The sequence below is a fragment of the Rhinoraja longicauda genome, chromosome 5, assembly GCF_053455715.1.
Source record: "Rhinoraja longicauda isolate Sanriku21f chromosome 5, sRhiLon1.1, whole genome shotgun sequence".
Lineage (NCBI taxonomy): Eukaryota > Metazoa > Chordata > Chondrichthyes > Rajiformes > Arhynchobatidae > Rhinoraja > Rhinoraja longicauda.
The window spans coordinates 49,137,420-49,162,666 of record NC_135957.1 but is presented as its reverse complement, the minus strand read 5'-3'; the positions used below and the strand labels follow the sequence as shown (position 1 = coordinate 49,162,666).

Sequence of the window (25,247 nt, the reverse complement as noted above, 5' to 3'; positions counted from 1 at the left end):
CCCCCATACTCCCCTCCCCCTCCCCACCCCCTTCCTCCGCCCCCCCACGAGCGGCGAGGCACGTGTTTTGCGGAAAAATGTGAGGCAAAATCGGAATCGCAGAAATGAAATAAGAAAGCGGAAACTTTCCGCCAAATTCGGAAGGGTTGGGAGGCCTGCATGCCTTCCCAGTTTTTTAGGATTGTGTGGCGGCGCCCGGGGGCTAGGCCACTCCCTTGGTCATTCCACTCGGCACTCAGTGGACGGGAGGGATTAGGTCACTTCCTGGGTCAGTTCCCTTGGGTCAGGTGGTCTGGGACTATAAAAGGTTTTGGGTGTGTCGACTCACGAGTTCTTGAGTGCGGTGTTTGGTGCCTTAGGAAATAAAGTATATTAACTACTCACCTGGCGTCTGGCCTGATTTCCGCGGTGACCGCACCCACTACACTGGTGACCCCGATTTTCCTTCGCAAGTCGCGATGGACCCGAACGCGCTACTACCCGACTCTTCCAGTCAGCCGTCTCTGGACCCTGCCGCCCGCGCCGCTCTCCACGCCGTGTCGGTGTGGCTGCCTCCATTGTGGACCGAGGACCCCGACTTCTGGTTTGACCAGGCCGAGGCACAGTTCGCCCTGCGGGGCATAACTGCCGACGCCACTAAGTACTTTCATGTGGTCAGCGCCCTCGACCCGGCCACCGCGTGCCTGGTCCGACCCTTCCTCCGCGACCCCCCAGCGACCGATAAGTACGTGGCCCTTAAGGCCTTCCTCCGTCAGCAGTTCGGCCTCTGCGAGGCCGAGCGGGCAACCCGGATCCTCCGAATGCCGGGCCTGGGTGACCGCCGCCCGTCGGTACTACTGGCCGACATGCTGGCACTGCTGGGCGACTACGAGCCCGGTTTCCTCTTCAAACATGTTTACATGATGCTGCTGCCGTCCGACCTCCGCCAGCAGCTCCTCCACGACCCGTTCATCAACATGCAGGCGTTGGGCAGGCGCGCCGATGAGCTCTTGATGGCCCGTCACCTGTCCCTCAACGCGTTGGAAGTCCATCCGACGGCCGACGACTACCCGCAGGTAGGAGCCTCGATCGCCCGCATCACTACCGCTCCCCGACAGCCTTCCCGACGGTATCCGGCTTCAGCAGCTCACCCAGCCGGCGGCGCGTCTTTTTCGCACGGCCCGCCTGCAGTTCCCCCACCCGCCACCGGAGGTCGCTGGTGGTCGGACCCGGGGGCCGCGCGCAGCCTGCCGGCAGTTCCTCCATATGCCACCGGAGGTCGCTGGTGGTCGGATCGGCCCGCACAGCCGCCCGTTTTCATGGAAGCCAGCAGAGGGGGCTGGTGCTACTTCCATTGGTGGTGGGGCCCTTCGGCCCGTCAATGCCGGCAGCCCTGTTCGTTCCCGGGAAACGCAGAGGCCGGCCGTCAGTGATTGCTTCGGCGGCCGGCCAGATTCATCGTGTGTTTGCGTGGGACCGCCGCTCCGGGGCTCGTTTCCTTGTGGACACCGGGGTGGAGGTGAGTGTTGTTCCCCCTTCGCGTGCCGACCTCCGCAGTGGCAACCGCGGTCCCCTCCTCGCCGCAGCCAACGGGACTTCAATCCGATCATATGGGGTGCGCACGATCTCCCTCAACTTCGGGGCGAGCAGCTTCTCGTGGCCATTCGCGATCGCGGATGTGTCCCAGCCGCTGCTGGATGCGGATTTCCTACGGGCACATTCCCTGCTCGTGGACGTTAAGCGGCAGCGTTTAGTGCACTCTGTCACTCTGCAGCCCATTTTCCTCCGCTTGGGTGACCCGGTCGTGCGTCCTGATGGGCCCCTGTCGTCCGTGGACGCCGCGTTCTTAAGAATTCTGGCCGAATTCCCCGATATTCTGGACCCCCGGTTCCACTCCGCCGCCCCGAAGCATGGGGTGGTGCACCATATAACCACTACTGGCCCGCCCTTGTACGCCCGGGCGCTGCATCTTCCACCGGACAAGCTCCGTCTCACTCGGGAGGAGTTCCGCCTTATGGAGTCACTGGGGATCGTGCGTCGCTCAGACAGCCCGTGGGCGTCCCCGCTCCATATGGTCCCCAAGGCAGACGGTGGTTGGCATCCTTGCGGGGATTACCGTCGGCTTAACGATGCCACAATCGCCGACAGGTATCCGGTACCTCACATTCAGGATTTTAATGCACACCTGGATGGCGCCATGGTATTTTCCAAGGTCGACCTGGTGCGTGGCTATAACCAGATTCCAGTCCACCCCGACGACGTTCCCAAGACGGCAATCGTGACGCCATTTGGCCTTTTCGAATTCCTCCGCATGCCGTTCGGACTCAAGAACACTGCGCAAGCCTTTCAGCGGCTTATGGACTGCGTGTGCCGTGGCCTGGAATTCGTGTTCGTATACCTGGACGACATTTTGGTGGCGAGCCGCTCGAGACAGGAGCATTTTGCCCATCTCCGCCAGCTATGCCAACGCCGTAGCGATCATGGGCTGGCCATCAACATCACCAAATGCCGTTTCGGGGTGTCATCTATCGATTTCCTGGGCCACCACGTGACCCCGCACGGGGCGCTGCCGCTCCCGAACAAGGTGGACGCGGTGCGCCAGTTTCCACACCCGACCACCGTGAGGGGCCTCCAGGAGTTCGTGGGAATGGTGGCCTTTTACCACCGATTTGTGCCGTCTGCAGCCCGGATCATGCGCCCGCTGTTCCACCTCATGGCGGGCAAGCGCAGGGAGGTCGAATGGACCGACGATGCGGTGGCGGCGTTCCAACACGCCAAGGAAGCCCTGGCTGCGGCCACGATGCTCGTGCATCCACGGGCTGATGCACCAACCAGCCTGACGGTCGACGCTTCGGAAGTAGCGGTTGGGGCGGTGCTCGAACACCACACGGATGGGTGTTGGAAGCCTCTCGCTTTTTTCAGTAGGCACCTCAGCGGCGCACTGCGGAACTACAGTGCTTTTGACCGCGAGCTCCTTGTCCTTTACCTTGCGGTCCGCCACTTCCGCTATTTTCTCGCGGGGCGGACTTTCACCGCGTACACGGACCACAAGCCCCTCACCTTTGCGTTCGCCAAGGTTTCCGACCCGTGGTCAGCTCGCCAGCAGCGGCAGCTGGCTTTCATCTCGGAATACTACCTCCATCCGTTTCATCGGGGGGGAAAGACAACCGGGTGGCCGACGCCTTGTCTCGACCCGCGGTCCACGGCGTCCTGCAAGTGGCCGATGGCATCGACTACTCAGCCCTGGCGGCGGCCCAGTTGTCCGATAATGAGATGTCCGCCTACCATACCGCCGTTTCGGGCCTCAGGTTGGAGGACGTTCCCTGTGGCACTGGGGGCGCGACGCTGCTTTGCGATGTGTCCACCGGGCAGCCACGCCCAATCGTGCCTGTTGCCTGGCGACGCCGGGTGTTCGAGGTGCTCCACGGGCTGTCCCACCCTTCCATTCGGGCGACGACGACACTCGTGGCTTCCCGTTTCGTTTGGCACGGGTTATGCAAGCAGGTTGGGCATTGGGCGCGCACCTGCATCCCGTGCCAAACTGCAAAAGTACAGCGGCATGTGCGTGCGCCGCTCCAGGAGTTCCCCGTCCCTCGCCACCATTTTGACCACATCCATGTGGACATCGTTGGGCCGCTGCCGCCTTCTCGGGGTTTCACCTACCTCCTGACAATGGTGGACCGTTTCACGCGGTGGCCGGAGGCAGTTCCACTGCCGGACACGTGTGCCTCTACTTGTGCCCGTGCCTTGGCGGCAAATTGGATTGCCAGGTTTGGGGTCCGCTCGACATTACGTCCGACAGGGGGCCACAATTCACCTCCGAGCTGTGGTCATCCATGGCCCAACTGCTGGGGGTTAACCTGCACCGCACCACAGCATACCATCCGCAGGCGAACGGCCTGGTGGAACGTTTCCACCGCCAGCTCAAGGCCGCTCTGAAGGCCCGGCTCGTTGGCCCGGACTGGGTTGACGCGTTGCCGTGGGTTTTACTGGGTGTCCGCACCGCCCCCAAGGAGGACTTGGCCACCTCCTCGGCAGAATTGGTGTACGGGGCTCCGCTGACGGTGCCCGGGGAGTTCGTTCCCTCCGCCCAGGGTCAGGCAGAACAGCCCTCGGCCGCCCTGCAACGCCTTCGGGAGACGGTGGGCTCGCTGGCGCCAGTGCCGACGTCTCGCCACGGTTCAGTGCGGTCACATGTCCCTTCCGCCCTGCAGGACTGTCCTTTTGTTTTCCTGCGTCGGGATGCCCACCGGACACCCCTTCAGCGGCCTTATGAGGGACCGTTCAAAGTGCTTGAGCGGGGCTCTGCCACCTTCGTGTTGGACATGGGGGGTCGTCCTGAGACGGTCTCTCTTTCGCGGCTGAAGCCGGCGCACGTGGACGTTAGCCAGCCGGTTCTACTGGCGCAGCCTCGCCCTCGGGGTCGTCCCGCGTCCCGGCCCTTACCCCCAGTGTTCCCGCGGGTGCCTTCCCCTGGCGGGGTGGTTCCGATTCCTGCGCCCGCGCACACGCGGGCTGGCCGTTCTGGCCGTTTCGTCCGTCCCCCTGGCCGTTTCGTCCGTCCCCGTCCGTTTCGTGCCTTCGGTTCTCGGGGGGAGGTCCTGTGGCGGCGCCCGGGGGCTAGGCCACTCCCTTGGTCATTCCACTCGGCACTCAGTGGACGGGAGAGATTAGGTCACTTCCTGGGTCAGTTCCCTTGGGTCAGGTGGTCTGGGACTATAAAAGGTTTTGGGTGTGTCGACTCACGAGTTCTTGAGTGCGGTGTTTGGTGCCTTAGGAAATAAAGTATATTAACTACTCACCTGGCGTCTGGCCTGATTTCCGCGGTGACCGCACCCACTACAATTGTACTGAAACATTATTATTTTTCAGTTAGAATTTATAACCCAATAAGGAATAAGCAGTTTCTCTAAAAAATGCTGAAATTAATCAACCAAATCAAACTTCAACTGTAAAACTAAATTCAAAGAAGCACAAGAGCAAGGTTTCAATAAAATTAATGCTGAAACTGACTGATAATGATTAAACTAACTTGATAGCTGCCAAATATCGGATGATTCATCTCGAACATCATCCTGTCTACGCTGCAATAGTTTTCTTGCCTGCTCCCGCAGTAACTGATGCAGTTCAGATTCCAGTTCATTGATTTGATGTATCTGAAATAAATAACGTAAGTAAATGCCTTTCCTTTCCACCTCACGCTAGGAATTATACTGCACAATATTGTTGCCGTACTATTTATTTTAATTTTATCATCATACCTTACACACACACACACACACACACTGTGCTAGGGAACGGATAGGTTTTACTTAAAACACAAATCCCACCAATAACTATTTTTATTATTTTTGTTTCATGAAAGTAGAACTCAAGTGCACACTGCACCGGTGCCCTGTTGTGGCTATGGACTCACACTTTGACTCTCCACAGCCACTGCAGCACTTGCAATGCACAGAATAGGAGCAAACCTCTCCATTTGCCTGAATCTGTGCAGCTTTAAAAACACGATAAAACTCCTACCATCTGAGCCATTCTGCCGAGTTGATTGGAATTCAATCAATTTTCAAAAACATGTCTTCCTTCTGAAATTCCATGCTCTTGGTTGCAATGTATACAAAATGCAATGCAGAGTTTCAACCAGACTACACTGATCAATAACTACCATAAAGGGGGACAGGGACATTACTCCGCAGAGACACCACCATCTACAAGTTCCCACTGCATCTACACCATGTTGATTTGGAAAAACATACTGGTCCTTCACCATCACTGGGTTTAAACACTCGAACTAACAGCATTATGGGGATGCCTTCACAAGAAGGAGTATATCAGTTAAGAAACACAGATGTTACCCAATCTGCCGAGTACATTCACCACCATTAGTTTATATCGCAGATCTCTACATTTAATTCTGCTGCTACAATGCAAATTGATTCTTATTTTATATCGTCAAGCTGAATTAATTGGCATGGATCTTTCATGATTATCTTGGCTTTTCTCCAATATTCCCTGCTGAAGTTAATGAATTTGCAGATCCTGCACCATGAAGGGTGCAGCAATGGATCGTATGGAAAATTATCTCTGAATAAGTTCAGAACTTCCAAGGAACATGCTTGGAAATCCAAATAAATCTTTACATGGGTAAATGCCAATGAGTCTGTTCATGTAAATACAAGGCAGTTGGTCCAAATCTTGCACATTATAACTTGTCTGAAGTGCCTTATTTTGGACATAGAAAAGTACAAATATGGAAAGTTAACTAACTGTGAGTTAGGCCTCAGGCCTAGTCACAAAACAATTCTGTAACACACTTGTGCTTTTCATCTATTCTTGTACCTTTTCATTGAAGCAATTGGTGAGATTTTTAACATAGGTTCGCATTTCTTGATAAAACCTATAACGAAGATTGGGGTCAGAAGCTGCTTCTAAGTGTTCAATTGTGCATTGTGAACTCTCAGCAGATTCTTGGATCTTTTCGTGCTCACGACGATGGGACCGTTGAACTTCTTGCAAGGAATCCAATCTGAAGAAAAGTTACCAAATAATTCATAACGCAGTTTTGAAATGAAGTAAAAATCAGGAAATACAACAAAAGTACTGCGATTAGTGTGTGACTTCTATCTCATTAACTAGGTTTGTACTTCACAGTCCATAATTTCTTCTGTGCACATAAATAAGCTGCACATTAATGAAAAATATTTACAAGCCTAAACTTAACATTATTAAATGAAATAAATTTTGCAATTTGCCTTCCCACTGTAAGATAGGCTACGAAGCAAGCATATTACATTATTTTAACTTTATAAATGGCTTTTGGGATTAGGTAGAAGTAAGGAAACAGTTAAAAATCTTCTTTATCAATTTTTATTAGATTATTATTTTATTTTATTAACAGAGCTGATTGGTGTTTAGCTTCTGTGAAAATCTATGCTGCTTGATTCGTGTCCATTTGACTAGACTCTGACAATACAATTGGTGCAAGATTGAGAAAGACAACACCCTAAGAAAGTAAATAAGTTACATCTGGGGATACTAACTCCAAATACCAGAGCTGTTGTTATTTCAAGTCACTGAATGGCAGATGTTTTTTTCTAATTTTAAAGCAATTGTACGTCAGCATATACTGAGTGAATGTTCAGGAATATGAAAGTCACAAGCAGCCTTCGTTAATTTAACAAATTGTCACATTGGTTCAAGATTATTCAAAAGCATCTGGGTATCCTTGTGCATAAATCAGAAGACACTAACATGCAGATATAATAAGTAATCAGAAAAATTAATAAGTTATTTATTTATTTTTGGATATATGCACCAATGGCAAGGTCAATGATTAATATGCTTTCCCAATTGTTTTAGATTGGTCCCCCTATCTTTGTAATGTCTTTTTGTCCTTTAATGATCCTAAATAATCATTTAATGTTGGCTTTCGATTAGTCCCTGATTGTTCCACAATTGGCAGATGCACCTTCAGTTGCCAAACAAGTTTTTCCACTAAATTATTGTCACCCTCTTCCTTTCTCTTTAAGGTTAGTTTAAAAATCTGAATGCACAAGTACTGAGATTCCCAAATGTTCTTTCAGGGAAATTTGTTTATCTATCCCAACACCACCTATTATTATGCATTCCAATTGTAAACAAAGAATAATTATAAGCAATGGATAAACATTGTTCTTGTAATTACTTCCAACTTTACCAAGACTTCCAGGATGGAGTTCTCTCATCACTTTGAAAGCATAGGTATAAATTTATCCCTTAAAATGTTAGCGCCAATTTAACATACCTATTGATTAATCTCTTTTTCACAATTTCGAAGTTGACCAGTGGAAGTTTCTTCAGATTGTCCAGCATTTTACTCACAAAGAGTGGGTTTGGCCGGCTGGCTGCATCAGCAAACTGTGAATGAGAAAATCAGCAAGACTTCATAAGCATAAAAATGATATTTTAAATACATGAACAGCAATACTATTTCTGCGCCAAAATTTCATGTATATCTTGTCCAAAATTGGATTGATGGACTGATAACTTCAAAAATGTTTGATGCTGTTCAAAAAATATTGTGGCAACCAAAAATACCTGCAATCACGCAGGGAACACCACCACCTTCAGCTTCCCATCCAATTCACACACCATTTAGATCTGGAAACTGCCAACTGTTATTATGGCTGGGTTAAGACCAGATGAACCTCAGCAGTTCAAGACAGCTGCTCATAGCCATTTTCTCCTAGACAATTAGGAATGAGCCAGAAACATCCAGATTTGAAAAGAGCTGGCAGAGTGCCAGAGACCCATGCTCAATTCTAACCTCGGGTCTGTGTGGAGTTTGCACTTTCTCCCTGTGAGTTTCCTCCGGGTATTCCCACGTCCCAAAGACATGCGAATTTGCAGGGTAATTGGCCTCTGTAAATTGACCCTAGTGTATCGGAGTGGATGGGATAGTGGGATAACATAGAACTAGTGTGAACGGGTGATCAATGATTCACATGGACATGGTGGGCCAAAGGACCTGTTTTCACGCTGTATCTTTCAATTCAATAACTGAAAATAACTCCGAACAAAAGCCAATAATCAGTCCTATTTACTGCAGGTTTCTGAATTCATTAAGCTGGATGCTTTTTTTCTGAGAAAAGTAAACCTAGCAGCCTCATGCATGACACACAATTGCTGTGAAAATTGTTAAGCGATGGGGCACGAAGTCAGACTGACTTCACCTGCAGCCTACATGGCATTATTTCATATTTTCCCATCATAGGCTCAAAAGTTTTAGGAGCAAAATAAGGCCATTTGGCCCATCAAGTCTACCACGCCATTCAATCAAGGCTGATCTATCTTTCCCACTCAACACCATTCCCCTGCGTCAAATAACCCCATCACACAGAAAGAGGCCAGTCAGCACCAAATCTATGCAAGCTCTCACTGTCATTCCATCAATCAAATTCTTCTAGATATTTCCTGGTATCCTATTCTCTTTGATGTCAATAAACTCTACTCTGATTCTCCTGTAACCCAACTACACAAATATCATTTACAGCACCAGTTAACCTTACAGCTCCGGAATCATAAAGTCCAAGTAAAAAAAACAGAACCTTTGGCCCACTGTATCTGTGCCAACTATCAACCACCCATTTATATTAATCTTACATGAATCTTATTTTACTTTCTCCACGTTTCCATCAACTCAAACAATAGAACCAACCCACCCCAGATTCTACCATTTACTTGCACACTAGGGGCAATTTCCAGTGGCCAATTAAGCTATGCACATGAGAGGAAAGTGAAGCATCCAAGGAAAACCAATGTGGTCTGGATTGGAATGTGGATGGCAGGATTAAATCCAAGTCACTGGACCTGGAGGCAACAACTCCATTAGTTGTGCTATTGTATAGCTCCAGCTATGAAAAATGTAACATATGTGTGTGTGATGCAGAGAATTTTGAGTTTCGATACTTCCATCTTTGCAGTTAATATTTCACAAAGGATTTATAGCATTGAACAATCTATCATATAGATTGAAATTTATCTATTCAGCTAAACATGAGAATCCTCCATCTACCAATTGCTTTATGTTAGTTGTGTCTATGTGGGCAGCACAGTGGCGCAGCAGTCGGGTTGCTGCCTTAAAGTGCCACAGACCCGGGTTCGATCCTACTACGGGTTCTGTCAGTACTGAGTTCGTATGTTCTCCCTGTGAGCTGTGTGGGTTTTCTCTGGGAAATCCGATTTCAATAGACAATAGGTGCAGGAGGAGTCCATTCGGCCCTTCGAGCCAGCACCGCCATTCAATGTGATCATGGCTGATCATTCTCAATCAGTACCCCGTTCCTGCCTTCTTCCCATACCCCCTGACTCCGCTATCCTTAAGAGCTCTATCTAGCTCTCTCTTGAATGCATTCAGAGAATTGGCCTCCACTACCTTCTGAGGCAGAGAATTCCACAGATTCACAACTCTCTGACTGAAAACGTTTTTCCTCATCTCAGTTCTAAATGGCCTACCCCTTATTCTTAAACTGTGGCCCCTTGTTCTGGACTCCCCCAACATTGGGAACATGTTTCCTGCCTCTAATGTGTCCAACCCCTTAATAATCTTATACGTTTCGATAAGATCTCCTCTCATCCTTCTAAATTCCAGTGTATACAAGCCTAGTCGCTCCACTTTCAACATATGACAGTCCCGCCATTCCGGGAATTAACCTAGTAAACCTACGCTGCAAGCCCTCAATAGCACACTTCATTCTCACACTTCAAAGACATAGAGATTTGTATGCTAAGTGGTTTGATATAATTGTAAATTGTCCCCAGTGTGTGTAGGATAGTGTTGGTATGCGGGAATCGCTGGTCGGCGGGGACTCGGTGGGCCGACGAGTCTGTTTCCACGCTGTATCTCTAAAACTAAAGGAATAGAAATGGAGGGGAGGTTAAAAATCTTTAAATCTGGGATACAGTCACCGGGATTATTTTGCATCTGACACAAAATAAGAAATGTGATTTAACATACATTTTAATTAGCTGGATTACAAATGTAGCAATTCCTACCGAAAGCACTTTTACTCTATTGATTTGTTGCTGCTCCCATAATTTCTGATCATCATCATCCTCTCCACTTCTTAAACTCTCGTCGTCGCTTTCATTTACACCTGAAAGAACAAAAGATCGTGGCTGATCATAGGTATTATTCCTCAATTCCTTGGTGCCCAAAGTCCTCTGACATCATAAACATATTCATTGACAACTCATCCACAGTGGAGTAGACAATTCCAGTTAACCCTATCAGTAATGAAATAGTTCTTCCTTGTAATCATATTTCTGAGAGGGAAAACTATTTCATAAATAATAAGGTGTGAATTGGAATTGACATCCGTGACAGAATGGGGACCTCAGGGACCACGTTTTGCAGTCCGTATCTGGAATGAACTGCCAGACATTTTGACAGATATATATGGGCAGTTAGGATTTGGAGGGATATGCACCGAATGCAAGCTAATGGGACAGCCAATGTGCCAACTTGGTCGTCAAGGACATGGTGGCTGAAAGGCTTGCTTAAGCTGTACAGCTCTATAACTATTTCAATTAACAAATTTCAAATCATAATCTATGGCAAAAAATATCATATTTTTGCCTAGTATTCTAAATCTTGGGGGAGATGCGCAGCGGTAGAGTTGTTGCCTTCTGGCACCAGAGACCCAGGTTTGATCCTGACTACGGGTGCTGTCTGTACAGAGTTTGTATGTTCTCCCTATGACCTCGTGGGTTTTCTCCAGGTGCTCCGGTTTCCTCTGACATTCCAAAGACGTACAGGTTTGTAGGTTAATAGGCCGGTAAAAATTGCAAATTGGCTGTCGTGTGTAGGATAGTGGTAGTGTACGGCTGTGAACACTGGTCAGCACAGACTCGGTGGACCAAAGGACCAGTTTCCAGCTATATCTCTAACATCTAAAGTCCATAACCTCCACTACCTTTCTTCAATATTATCTCCTAATTTGTAGCTTACAAATATTTGAAAAACAAAATGAGAATGTCTGTCTGCCAGTATGAATAAGTGTCTCGATCCAAAACATCACCCATTCCTTCTCTCCAGAGATGTTCCCTGTCCCGCTGAGTTACTCCAGCATTTTGTGTTTACCTTCAATTTAAACCAGCATCTGTAGTTCTTTCTTACACATGAGAATATCTGTGTTGGACATTTTACCTAGATCTGCGTTGAATGGCAAGTATCACAAAGCTGCAGCTGCAATGTGCAAGACAAGCATCCACCCACAAGGAAAGCTTCCACTTTATACCATGTCCTATTGGTGAAATGAAATCTTTGGTAAAATACCAAGAAGTGACTTTTGACAATTTGTGATAGTTTAAAAGTCAGCTTATTCAGAGTTTTGGAATTACAGATTATGAAGAAGAAAAAAAAATCAGGTTATTACAGCTCAGAATTGTGATTGATAAAATAATTAACACCAGGAAATGGAGATTTCAGAAAGTGCATGGCCATCTATCTAACAGTTGCTTAAGGGACCAGGCATTGTGCATTTAGTTGGCACATTTCCCTAATTCTTCAAACTTACATCATTGACTGAATCATTTTGGGACACAGCTCCAGCTCCACTTTTTTAATTTGATGACGACCGTTGTTACTCGAATTACAGATAATGATAAGTCAGAGAACAGGAGGGAGATCGATCGTCTGATTGAATGGTGCCAGAAGAACAACATTTCCACTCTCAAACGTCAATAAGACTAAGGAGCTAATTGTTGACTTTAGAAGATGAAGGCAGAGGATCCACAAACCAGTCTTCTTCAACAGATCGGAGCTGGAGAGAGTCAACAACTTCAAGTTTCTGACCATCCACATACCTGAAGATCTGTCCTGGACCCAACACATTGATGCAATCATAAAGAAAACCCATCACTATCTCTCTTTTCTCAAAAGATTGATGAGATTTAGTAGATTGATGAGTACTGTCTTGAATTTCAACAGGTGACCGGTAGAGAACATATTGACTGGATGCATCATGTCCAAATTCTGCAACTCGAACGCCCAAGAACGAAGGAGATTACAAAATATGCTGAACAATGCCCGATCCATCACGGTACCTACCTCCCCACCATCGAAGGGATCGAGAGGAGTTGCTGCCTCAAAAAGGCAGCCTGCATCGTCAGAGACCCACACACCCTAGCCACACTCTCATTTCACTCCTGCCCTCAGGAAGAAGGTTTAGGAGTCTGAAAACTATCATATCCAATTTCAGGAACAGCTTCTCCCCAACAATCTTCACGCTATTGAACGCTGCGATCTCCAACTAAACTTCAAACTGCAGACTTCCTTGGTTTCACTAAGGAACTTTGGGCTTTGTTTTGTTGTTGCACTATATTGTTTATTATATTTATTGAACTTCTTTATTGAACTTCTTTTTGTTTCTTTATATTATCTACTAAGTCCTGTGTTTACAAGACTTTTAATAGAAAATAAAGAATTTCATTGTTCCGTTTCGGTACATATGATAATAAAAGTCTCTTGTTATGGAATATTTGAGTTCAAGAAAAGTATCATGCATATCCAGGTTCTATTTATTTAATATCACCTTTAGACATGTTGCCTCGAAGAACTGGTCTTACCAATTTCCTCTGCCATTTTCTGTCTTTGTGTTTTGAATGCCTTGGTGAAGTCTATTCGCTTCTCATGATCATCAAGATCATCGTCACTAACTGGAGATTCTTCATCAGGGACTGAAATATCATCTCTTGCTGAGTGAAGGGGAATGAAGTCAGTTCGGGCTCTTGCCCTCTGTCGTTTTTTACGAGCAGCCTGAATGTACCGAGCATCTGGAATCTCACCTGCACTGAACAAAAATAACAGTGAGGTCAAGAATCAATATATATATATATATATACAATGCTGTCAATACTAAAAGTCCATAATGCAGCATTTTACAGCGAAGAACATTCAATCTTTGTTGGCTCACGTTTTGGTCAGGAATCCATATTATTATTTAAAAGAGTATGATGTATTTTTGCTTACTGACATAACCGGGTAAAACATGCCCTTGAATGAGCAGATTGCAATTATTCTTACTTTGACACTTTTATAATTTGCAACTTTATAAAGATTAAAGCTATTTTACTTTGTGCAGCAAAATGCAAACTAAACAATCTGATAACAGAAACCACAAGTAAACCAGCATCTGCAATTCCTTCCTATACAATGCATTTTCAAATCAGGCAGTGTGTGGCGTGGAGGAGCAACAGCAGATAGTTGTGTTAATCTGCTGTTGCTCCTCCTGCTGCCCCTGTCCTTAGTAGTAGAGGTCACTGATTTGGGATGTGCCTTCGGAGTTTGCTGAGAGAGTAACTGCAGTGCATTTGCTCTATTTCCTATGACTAAGCAAGTTCAACATGTCTCCAACAACTCTTACCAACTTTTACAAATGCATCAAAGAAAGCATTCTGTTGTAATACATCACAGCTTGGAATGGCTCTGCAGAGCTTTTTTCATGCAGCCCAGTCCATTACTGGAAGTGGACATGGAGAGGATGTTTCCATTAGTGGAAGAGTCCAGGACTAGAGGTCATAGCCTCAGATTGAAAGGACGTTCTTTTTGGAAGGAGATGAGGAGGAATTTCTTTAGTCAGAGGGTGGAGAATCTGTGGAATTCTTTGCCACAGAAGGTTGTGGAGGCCCAGTCAGTGGATATTTTTAAGGCAGAGATAGACAATAGACAATAGACAATAGGTGCAGGAGGAGGCCATTCGGCCCTTCGAGCCAGCACCTCCATTCAATGTGATCCTGGCTGATCATTCTCAATCAGTACCCCGTTCCTGCTTTCTCCCCATACCCCCTGACTCCGCTATCCTTAAGAGCGCTATCTAGCTCTCTCTTGAATGTATTCAGAGAATTGGCCTCCACTGCCCTCTGAGGCAGAGAATTCCACAGATTCACAACTCTCTGACTAAAATTTTTTTTCCTCATCTCTGTTCTAAATGGCCTACCCCTTATTCTTAAACTGTGGCCCCTGGTTCTGGACTCCCCCAACATTGGGAACATGTTTCCTGCCTCTAACATGTCCAACCCCTTAATAATCTTATACGTTTCGATAAGATCCCCTCTCATCCTTCTAAATTTCAGTGTATACAAACCTAGTCGCTCCAGTCTTTCAACATATGACAGCCCCGCCATTCCGGGGATTAACCTAGTAAACCTACGCTGCACCCCCTCAATAGCAAGAATATCCTTCCTCAAATTTGGAGACCAAAACTGCACACAGTACTCCAGGTGCGGTCTCACTAGGGCCCTGTACAACTGCAGAATTACCTCTTTGCTCCTATACTCAAGAATAGATAGATTCTTGATTAGCACAGGTGTCAAAGGTTATGGGGAAAAGGCAAGAGGATGGGGTTAAGAGGGAGAGATGGATCAGGCATGATTGATTGATTGGCAGAGTAGACTTGATGGACCAACTGACCTAATTCTGCTTCTATGATTTATGATTACACTGACCAGCCTCCATCTCATTAACTCCATCTGCACTTCACACTACCTCAGAAAAACAGGCAATAAGATCAAGGACCCTTTTCACCCTGATCATTCACTCTTTTCCACTCTCCTGTCAGGCGGAAGACCCAAGTGCATGAAAGCATGTACCACCAGATTCAAGAACAGCTTCTTCCCCACTGCCATCAGACTACCGAAAGGTCCTTTCAGAGGCTCGGGTGTAGTCCTGATCTTGTAACCTAACACATTGCGGACCTAATACTTTTCTCTGTAATTGTAACCCTATAATGCTGCAAGACAATATTCTGCACCCTGGTATTTTTCCCTTTGAACTACCTGTTGTACGTGCATGACTTCATTGTATTCAGCTATGATTTAAATTGATACCACAAAAACAAAGCTATCCCCCGTATCTCAGTGGACGTGACAAAAAACAATAGAGTAAATCTTCTTTTTAGTGGACCCCTTTATAAAGGATTTTGGTTATAGCAGACGCCATCCCAGCTTGCCCACCATGTCTTCCAATGCCACCCCCGGTGCACCAGAGAGCCCTTCTTCACCCCTGCATGTTCCAGTTGACACGCCTGTTGTTGCGACTCACATTGTAGTGCCTGGGGACAGCGTTATCTTCAAGCCGCTGCCAGCGACAGGACATGCCTGGTCACCTTGGAGCTCCCTCCCTTCCCACTAGCGCTTTCTGTTGGCCATCGCTTTGTCAACTTGGTCTCTCCAATGCCACCTCCTCTTCCAACTCCCATCGCTCTGTCCCCTCAACTTTTCTCCCCCTCCACCACTACCTCCTCCTCCCCCGAAGTGACCGACATGCTCCTCCTTGGAAGATGTCTGCGACTGCAGGGGAGAAGGGGGAGGCAGTGGTGGGGGAGAGGACAAAGCGATGGGTGAGAGGGGAGGGAGCCCCACGGTGATCAAATGGGACCTGTTCGTAGAAGTGGCCTGAAGAAAGCCCATCCTGTCTGGAGCTACAACGTGAGCCACATCAACAGTCGCATCAACTGGTGAAGGACTCGCTGGTGTAGACCAGCGGCATCAGTCCCTAGTTTTAAGTTAAAACTAGACAAAGTGGACCCGTTGGGCCCAAACTTCTGCATAGGTGCAGCACCCTCTCCTCCCCCCTCCCCTCCCTCCCTCCAGCCCCCCTCCCCTCCCCCCACTCCAACCCCCTTATCCTCCCTCCCTCCCTCGGAGATAGATTTAAACTTTAAAATATGAATAACTTAAAAAATATAACACCGATTTCAATGAAACTTCTTCCATTAGCACCAAAGGGACGGCGGTGAGTAAGGTGGGCCTAAAATTGTCATGCTATCGTGTACCGTTTTGGCTGTAGTTCAGGAACAAACAAACAAACGAGAGCTTTAGTATATAGATGATACAAAGTGCTGGAATAAGACTGAGAAGATTGAATTAGTCTGAAGAAGGGTCCTAACGTCACCTATTCATGTTCTCCAGTGATGCTTCCTGACCCGCTTAGTTCCTCCAGCACTGTGTGTCCATTTGTCTATTAACCATTATCTGCTGTTCTTTGTTTTAACTACGTACAATGATAATACCGTACTCGGTTATAGCGGACAATCAGCAATAACAGACACTATTCTCCCCCCCCATGGTCTGTTATAACGAGGGTTTACTTTGCCTCAGTAAACGTAGGATACGCTGAAGAGGTACGAAATACTGGAACAATGCAAATTTCAAAGACAAAACTTGACTGTGTCTCAAAAATATCTGCAAAAAAATGCCTCAAGTGCTTGGCTGTGGAAGACCATCTAATTCCCTCTTTTCATTTTACCAAACCAACAGCAGTAAAAATATTAACTACATAACATCAAATAACATTAACAGCACTTGAAATTCCAAACCTGATTTCTTTTTATACTGGGCTACTCCAAAAGTATCAGATTCCTCATCCTCCGAAACGATCTCTTTATTTCCTGTTTGTACATCCGTTGTTTCCTCTTCCAAAGAGTCACCTTTTTGAAATGTTGTTGGTATAACATCTTGCAGAGCATCCTTTTCTCCTAAAATTGAACATAATACGCATTAGCAATGGCTGCCTCGCCAACAGTCTGTCTGTCCTTTCCTTCTTTGTGTTTCAATAGTATGTGTTAAATGTATGTTTTTAGTGCTCTTTAGCTTGTTTTATTTGGGGAGTGGGGGGTGGGGAAAGCTTTTTCTAATCTCTTACCTCGACAGAGATGTGATTTTTTTCCCGTATCGTATCTCTGTCCGCACTGAGGCCTAACATCGAGGAGTTGGCGGCCTTTGCTGAAGACCAATTTTGAGAGCTCCACCAGGGGTGCCTACGGGATTTTAACATCACGAAGCCCGCAAGCACTTTGCCAGGGATCGACCTCAGAGCTCCAACCGTGGGTGCTTGCGGACTTTAACATCATGGAGCCTGCGGTCTCTGGTCAGAGACCGACTTCGGGAACTCCAAGCCGCGGGAGTTTCGACCGCCCCAACATGGGAGTTCCGATCGACCTGACGCGAGAGTTTTGACCGCCGGCTGCGGAAGCTTTGATCGCCCCGACTGCCCCGACCACAGGAGAATAGAGAGGAAGAAGCTTGGACTTTTTTGCCTTCCATTACAGTGAGGAATGTGGGGAATCCGTTGTGGTGGATGTTTATGTTAACTTTTATGTAGTTGTGTGTCTTGTTGCTTTTTTTTTCGTATGGCTGTATGGAAATTCACATATCACTGTACCTTAATTGGTACATGTGACAATAAAAAATCTTTGAAACCTCTGAACTATTCAATTATTCAAAATATAAAACTGAATATGAAAATTAGATGCAAGAATCCTGTGAAACTGCAGTAAACTCAGGCAGCAGTGAGGGGGTATGGGGAGAAGGCAGGAACGGGGTACTGATTGAGAGTGATCAGCCATGATCGCATTGAATGGCGGTGCTGGCTCGAAGGGCTGAATGGCCTACTCCTGCACCTATTGTCTATATCCTATAACAGGACAGGGTTGAAGTAACTGATCTTACAAAAGGCATTATAGTCAGCCTTTGCACCTATGTGCTGGATAAGGGAAATTGAATGCACTTGTTACAAGTATGCATGTAAGATCTGTCAAGATAGAATCAGTTCAAACATTTGTACTAAAATTCCTCCCAACACTCATTGTCAAAATGTTTAGTGAAACAAAAGACAGATACCATGGGACATTGGTACCTAAGAATTAAATCCAAGCAAAAGTCAGAATCTTCAGGAAAGCAGGCAAGAAATATGTAAATGTAATTACAAAAGACATAATTACAAACCACTTCAAGAATAAACCCAGTGTGGTTCTATTAAAAACAGTAGCCCAGATGTATTTTATGTGCAAACTACAAGGTTTGCATGGACTAATAGTTTTACTGAACAAAAGGAGTTGAATCAAGGCACCACAGAGGCGCAGCTGATAGACCTTGCTGCCTCACAGCACCAGAGACCGGTTTTGATCCTTAGATTAGTTTAGTTTTATTGTCACATGTACAGTGAAAAGCTTTTGTCGCGTGCTAGCCAGTCACAGAAAGACAATACATGATTACAATCGATCCATTTACAGTGTAAAGATAAATGATAAGGGAATAATGTTTAGTGCAAGGTAAAGCCAGCAAAGTCTGATCAAGGATAGTATGTGGGTCACCAAAGAGGTAGATAGTAGTTCAGCACTGCTCTCTGGTTGTGGTTGCCTGGTAACAGTTGGGAGGAAACTGTCCCTGAATCTGGTGGTGTGCGTTTTCACATTTTTATACCTTTTACCCGATGGAAGAGGGGAGAAGAGGGTGTGGCCATTGTGGGACTCATCCTTGATTATGCTGCTGGCCTAGCCGAGGCAGCGCGAGGTATAAATGGAGTCAATAGAAGTGAGGTTGGTTTGTGTGATGGTCTGGGCTGCGTCCACAATTTACTGCAATTTCTTGCGGTCTTGGATGGAGCTGTTCCCAAACCAAGCTGTGATGCATCCTGATAAGATGCTTTCTATGGTGCATCGGCAGAAGTTGGTGAGACTTGTAGGGGACATGCCAAACTTCCTAAAACTTCTAAGGAAATAGAAGACCCCGAGTGCTGTCTGTGTGGAGTTTGCATTATCTCATGTTAGTTTCCTCCAGTTTTCTCCTATATGCTGGAGGTGTAAGGCACTGTAGGTTAATTGGCCTCTGTAAATTGCCCCTATTGTGTAGGCAGTGGATGAGAAGGAGGGATAACATGGAACTAGTGTGAACCGGCGATCGGTGGTCAGCGTGGACTCAGTGGGCTGAAGAGCCTGTTTCCATTACCGTAACTCTAAAATAAAATCTACATCCACAACTAAACATACTGTCAAGAGAAAACTAAGCCATCAACAACGCAAATAAGCACTTCCATTGCTGCTGGAAGACAGTGATCTTGATATTTCAGATATTCTTTACACAGTTTACCTTTTGTAATAACTTCATCTTTTTCAATGTTACTCTGTTTTTCTTTTTTCCATTGTGGTGCAAACAAAATGGTGTTAATAGTCTTCTTCAACTTAAATTCCTCTTCACCCGCTACATTTTGAGAAAAAGAATTGAACTGCTAGTTACAAAGATTATTGATAAAATGGAAGCATAACTTAAATTCCATTTCCTACAAATTGATAAGGTTTCAGGTTTGATTTCTGGTTTGTGCTGAATGAGGCATCAGTATAAAGGGAGAACCAAGCCAGGATCCTTACTCATGATCATCAGTTGGTGATTCTTGCATGATCAAAAACCGTGCATGGTGAGTTTCCATACATGCATTAGACACAGAGTAGAATTGAGTAAAGCTCTGGTCAGTAACAGAGTATTACAAATCACAGATCACACTCGAAAGGGCACAAAACGAGTGAAAATAGGCCCTTTGGCCAAACTTGCCCATATGTGATGTTCCGGGTAGAGATCCTTCTTCAGACTGATTGGGGAGGGGGGAGGGGAGGAGGGAGGTGTGCGATGGAGTTAGAAGAAAGCTGGAAAAGGGGACAGGCAGGACAAAGTGAGCCAATTAATAGGTAGACATAGGTGAGGTCTCATGAATATTTCTTGTCTGTATTTACTGTGGAGAAGGACATGAAAGATATTAGATTCAGGGAATGAACATAGATATTTTGGAGCATTATCAACATTACAAAGGAGGCGATGGATGTCTTGCAAAGTGTAAAACCACCCAGGCCTGGTCTCAGTGAATTCCAGAATACTATGACAAGGAAGAGATTGTGGGCATCTTGGCAAAGATTTTTGCATCTTCATTAGCCACAGCTGAGGTACCACAAGATCAGTCAATATATGCCTTTGTGTAAGGGCAACAGGGATATGAGGAACTGCAGATGCTGGTTTACACTGAAGGCAGACACAAAATGCTGGAGTAACTCAGTGGAACAGGCAGCGTCTGTGGATAGAAGGAACAGGTGACATTTCGGGCCGAAGGGTCTCGACCCGAAACGTCACCCATTCCTTCTATCCAGAGATGCTGCCTGTTCCGCTGAGTTACTCACGCAATGAGTGTCTATTTTAGGGATAGGATTTATTTGCATTTAAAAGGCAAAGAATGATTAAGTCAACATGGCTTTATGATTGGGAAAACATGACTTAAGAATTTGATTTAGATTTATTTAAAAGAGGTGACTGTGAGGGACGAGAGCAAGTTATCTCCGAGGACAAGGTCCCACATGTTCCTGCTTCAGAAGGTTTGAACACATGGGATGCAGGGAGAGTCAGCAAATTGGATGCAAAATTGGCTTGGGGGTGGGAGGCAGAGGAGTATTATTTATTATTAGGGAAAAGTAGGTTATTTCTTTTAGATTGGAGACCTGTAACCACGGATAAGTGCTGGGTACCTGGCATGAGAATGTCGTTGGAAAGCTTAATAAGTTTAGGATTCACAAAAAAACTGGTGGCATTGTGGACAGTGAGGAGGTTATCTCGGGTTACAACATAATCTACATCAACAGGGAAAGTGGGCACGGTAATAGCAAATGGAATTCAACTCAAACAACTGTGAGGTGTTGCATTTTGGCATGTTTAATCAGAATAGCACACACACAGTAAACGACAAGAACCTGGAGAATGCTGTTGAACAAGTACATTGTTCCCTGAAAATTGGAACACTCTTACAAAATGTTGGGTGGGATGTACCAGGAGTATCATGTGCAGTTCTGGTCACCACACAAGAACTGCTTGGATATATTATAAAATTAAAATCGAGACCAAACACTTCCATCGCCTAATGAAAATATAAAATTCCCAAGTAAACTATTAATCTATTTAGGGATAAAACAACAAACATTGACAAAGAATAGAGGATGCATGTGGTTATATTAAACAAATTATCCTTGCATGAATAAGGTATGAGCTATGTTTGCATGGCATAGCCTGACCTAACCCTGAATACTTTATCAGAATATACCCCTTGCCTGACCTGACCTGACCCCAACACACAGACTAAATCTTGAGTCAAGTAGTCACGCTCTAATTTGAATTGTGGAATTTCAATTTTAATCTTCATGTCATCCAACCAGAGATGGACTGTCACTGGGTGTTTATCTTGCTGACTGTTCTTGAGAAAGGACAATTTATACCCAGAGCTCTTCTATCCAGATTTCCCCAAATTCAGGCCATAAGTGTGTACCACAGAAATCTTTCATTTGAGGAAAAAGTAGGACAATTAGACGATAGGGAACCCCAAGAAATTAGTGCATGCCTGGTGAATCCAGTCCATAAACAATACGTCTAGGTTTTGTTATAAGCAGATGAACCTTTATTTGTTTGGCACTCTTTTTCTCTCTTCAAAGGTTGCATAAACCAGTGAATAATTGTGTTTATTTCTAGTATGTACAGTATTTTGTTTTAATAACATGACAGATATATTCAAAAACAAAGTTTAAACAAATTGAAATACAATAAAACATAATAAAGCACGTTAAGGACTTCAGATGTTTTGCACGGTCAGATTTTCCATGCCATTGCAATAACATTGAATTAATTTTTTAGATGTAATACTAATGTAATATTTTTTCCAGTGAAAGAACTGTAAAAAACCCCGGCCCTGGTGTGTTACGAGGGAGCAGAGGAGACATCACCTGGTGAATTTCTAATAGTCAGATAGCAAAGCAGCAGCATTTTACTGTGTATTTACATCAAAACAGCAACATACAGTTTCAAACCAAACAATTCTTCCAAGAAGAAAAAAATATACTTACATTCCCAGAACATCCCAACATACTTTGCAGCCAAGGAGATAATTTTAAAATGTACTAATGAATGCAGGAAATAAAGAAGCTAATTTGCAAACAACAAACTTTCACAATTTCTAGATTGCATTTTAATGATAGAGAAGCAGGAGTAGGCCAATCTGCCCTTTGAGCTGGCCTGACCCACTGAGTTACTCCAGCTTTTTATGTCTTTCTTTTTTTTAAACCAGCATTTGTAGTTTCTTGAGCCACCATTCAATAAGTTTACCCATCCAATCTTGGCCTCCACACTTTTCTATTCTCTCTTCAAGTTCTATGGCTCCCATACAAGTCTATCTCCACAGCTCCCCAGAGCAGAGAATTCTGGAGTCACAGCCCTCTGAGAAAAGAAATCCCTCCTCATTTCACCTGTAAGTGGATCATTTCTTATTCTGTAACACCTGACCCCTGCAGCACTACATTCTGCACTCTATTTTTCCTTTTTGCACAATTTGTTGTACTCATTCACGTTATTCAATTTATCATGTGGATGACTCGATTGTAATCATGTATTGTCTTTCCGCTGACTGGTTAGCACACGAAAACTTTTCACTGTACCTCGGTACACGTGACAATAAACTAAACTAACAAAACTAAATTATGTTTGGGATGATCTGCATGAATAGTATGCATTTCAGTTCATGTGACAATAATAAACCAATAGCATTATTTTGAAACTATGCCCCCTAAGTTTCAGATAACTCCACCAGAAAATATATTCTCTCAGCATCCACCAAATTAACCTACTTGAAATCACTTATCATCTTTCAAATGAAAATATAGCTAGGAACAGCCTGCTTAACGTCACTTCAGAAATCAATACCCACCGGTGGTTGCATTAGCCATTTCCTATGGAGTGGTCTGCTGGAGCAGCAGTATCTTAGCAGTGGAGGGGAAGAGACTTGACAAGCTGGTCAGGAAGGCCAGCTCTGTCCTGGGTTACCCCCTCGACAGTGCAGGTGGTGGGAGAGAAGAGGATGGTGGCAAAGTTAACATTGCTGCAGGACAACGACTCCCACCCCATGCAGGACACTGTCACTGCACTGAGTAGCTCCTTCAGTGACAGACTCCTTCACCCCAAGTGTGTGAAGGAGAGATATCGGAGGTCTGTGAGACTGTACAACCAGCACTGCTCTCAGCAGAGCAGTCAACAGTAACAGTTAAGGAATACATAGAAAACTGATGACAATTTATTCTTGTCTTTACTTTTATTTATAATGAATGATCTCTTGCTATCCACTTTGCTGCTGTAACACTGTAAATTTCCCCGGTGTGGGACGAATAAAGGAATATATATAAATTTATATATACTTCTCTGGCATTAACCAAGTGAACATTCACTGAACTAGCTCCACCATAAATATATCGTCCCACAAATATGGAGACCATAACTATCAGCAGAACGATAATATAATCTCAGCTGGAAATTTGTATCAAATGTTCTTTTATAGACACAAAAAGCTGGAGTAACTCGGCAGGACAGGCAGCATCTCTGGAGAGAAAGAATGGGTGACATTTCGGGTCGAGACCCTTCTATGTTCTTTGGACTTGCAGTAAAGGCCAACATTTCACTGTTTCCTATTCAGGGTTAAATCTTCATTTGAACAACAGTATTTCTTCTAAATAATTGGGCCATTTACATCAGGGGCAGACAGAAGCGAGGCAACCCCCACAGAGCACTGGGGATTGCACTGGAAGGCCAGTCTGAATTTAGACTCTGGGATGATACCCGAGCCCACAAACCTCTGACATTTAAAAAGTCTGAGCTTTAACAAAAAATGCTGAAAGTACGCTGCCTGTGGAAAGAGAAATGTTTCAGATTCTGAAGAAAGGTCTTCTACTTGAAATACCGTTTCCCTTCCTTCGGGTGATGTCTGGCTTGCTGAATGTTTCCAACATGTGCTGTTTTAAAAAAAAATCATACTGACAATTTAACTTTTCATCGTTGACAGATCGGCTACAAGCAACGAGTTACCTTCTCTGTCACAGCCGAAGCTCAGTAGTTTGTTGTCGTGGACCCGAGCACCACTGGGACCTCTTTCAGCAGCTTCCCGTACATCTTTTTTTAATTCGATTCCGGTCTCTGCAGCTTCCTCGCTCTCCGAGGCTGAGCTGGGGCGAGTGCAATAGGCCCGAGCAGGACTGCTGGGAGCAGGGGTGGGTTTGGAGGTGCAGGCGAGCCCCCGGTTGCGGCCGCGACGCGCTGCAGACGCCGCCACACACAGGCTCTGCTGCTGTTGCTGCTGCTGCCCAGGCGGCGCTCCCTCGCTTTCCTCCTCGCTCGACTCGCTCTTCCTGCGGCGGAAAGTCCGCTTCGAACTCTTGCGGAACATTCCAAAGACAATCGGGGATGGAACACGGTCGCCGACACCGCGTTCTCAGCGCACGCCGGAAAGAGGGAGGATTCTTCCACGGTGCAAGGCGGTGAGGGGCACACCAGCAGTTACCTTAAACGCTTCATTTTGAAGTAACTTCGTTGACATGAATAGGTGACGAAATTTACACAAATTTACACAAGTTGACACGAAATTTACACAAATGTTCATTATTACACCACAAAACCAACTTATTTCACTCTATTTCTAATCTATCACCGAAGCTGTAGATCAATCCCCTAGGCGGATTGATCCATGCCTGACTTTCGTATTGCTGACCTGATCTATGATCCATGCCGGGTTTTTGTAGTGTTATCTGTATTATGCAGCTGATTAAATTCGTTTCACTTTGTCACCATGATGTGTGCAATGCAGAGGTTTTCTCACTTGCTCTATGTATTGTATTTGTAATAAAACGCTTATATAGAAGTTAAACGATTTGTGGAAATCTACACTTCTTACAGAAGCATCTTCCGCGTCACCCCCCCCCAACAATATGTTAAATCCCCGGGTCAAGGGCTGCCCCTGTTTCCTTGCAAAAGTTATGCTTGTGGGGAACTGGAGTAGGAGTAGGCATTTGCTCATTGGATAGACACAAAATGCTGGAATAACTTGGCAGGACGGGCATTTTGTGTCTATCTTCGGTGTAAACCAGCATCTGCCGTTCCTTCCAACA

General features: G+C 45.5%; 1 protein-coding gene across 2 annotated transcripts in view; it reads right to left on the bottom strand.

The window, feature by feature from the left end:
* Window positions 1–24,619, bottom strand: part of LOC144593629 (intron Large complex component GCFC2-like) — a 47,000-nt gene extending 22,381 nt beyond the window's left edge. The window contains exons 1-9 of one of the 2 annotated variants that reach the window (XM_078399498.1): window positions 24,172–24,292; window positions 22,167–22,188; window positions 19,387–19,497; window positions 16,836–16,994; window positions 13,087–13,305; window positions 10,513–10,613; window positions 7,763–7,875; window positions 6,319–6,505; window positions 5,012–5,135 (exon numbers count right to left, since the gene is read on the bottom strand). In XM_078399498.1, the coding sequence (XP_078255624.1) occupies window positions 5,012–5,135; window positions 6,319–6,505; window positions 7,763–7,875; window positions 10,513–10,613; window positions 13,087–13,305; window positions 16,836–16,994; window positions 19,387–19,497; window positions 22,167–22,179 (1,027 nt within the window). In that variant the 5' untranslated portion in view covers window positions 22,180–22,188; window positions 24,172–24,292. Of the gene's footprint in view, window positions 1–5,011; window positions 5,136–6,318; window positions 6,506–7,762; window positions 7,876–10,512; window positions 10,614–13,086; window positions 13,306–16,835; window positions 16,995–19,386; window positions 19,498–22,166; window positions 22,189–24,171 lie in introns of both variants that reach the window. The other variant, XM_078399497.1, reaches the window with a different exon arrangement.
* Window positions 24,620–25,247: the final 628 nt, after the last annotated feature.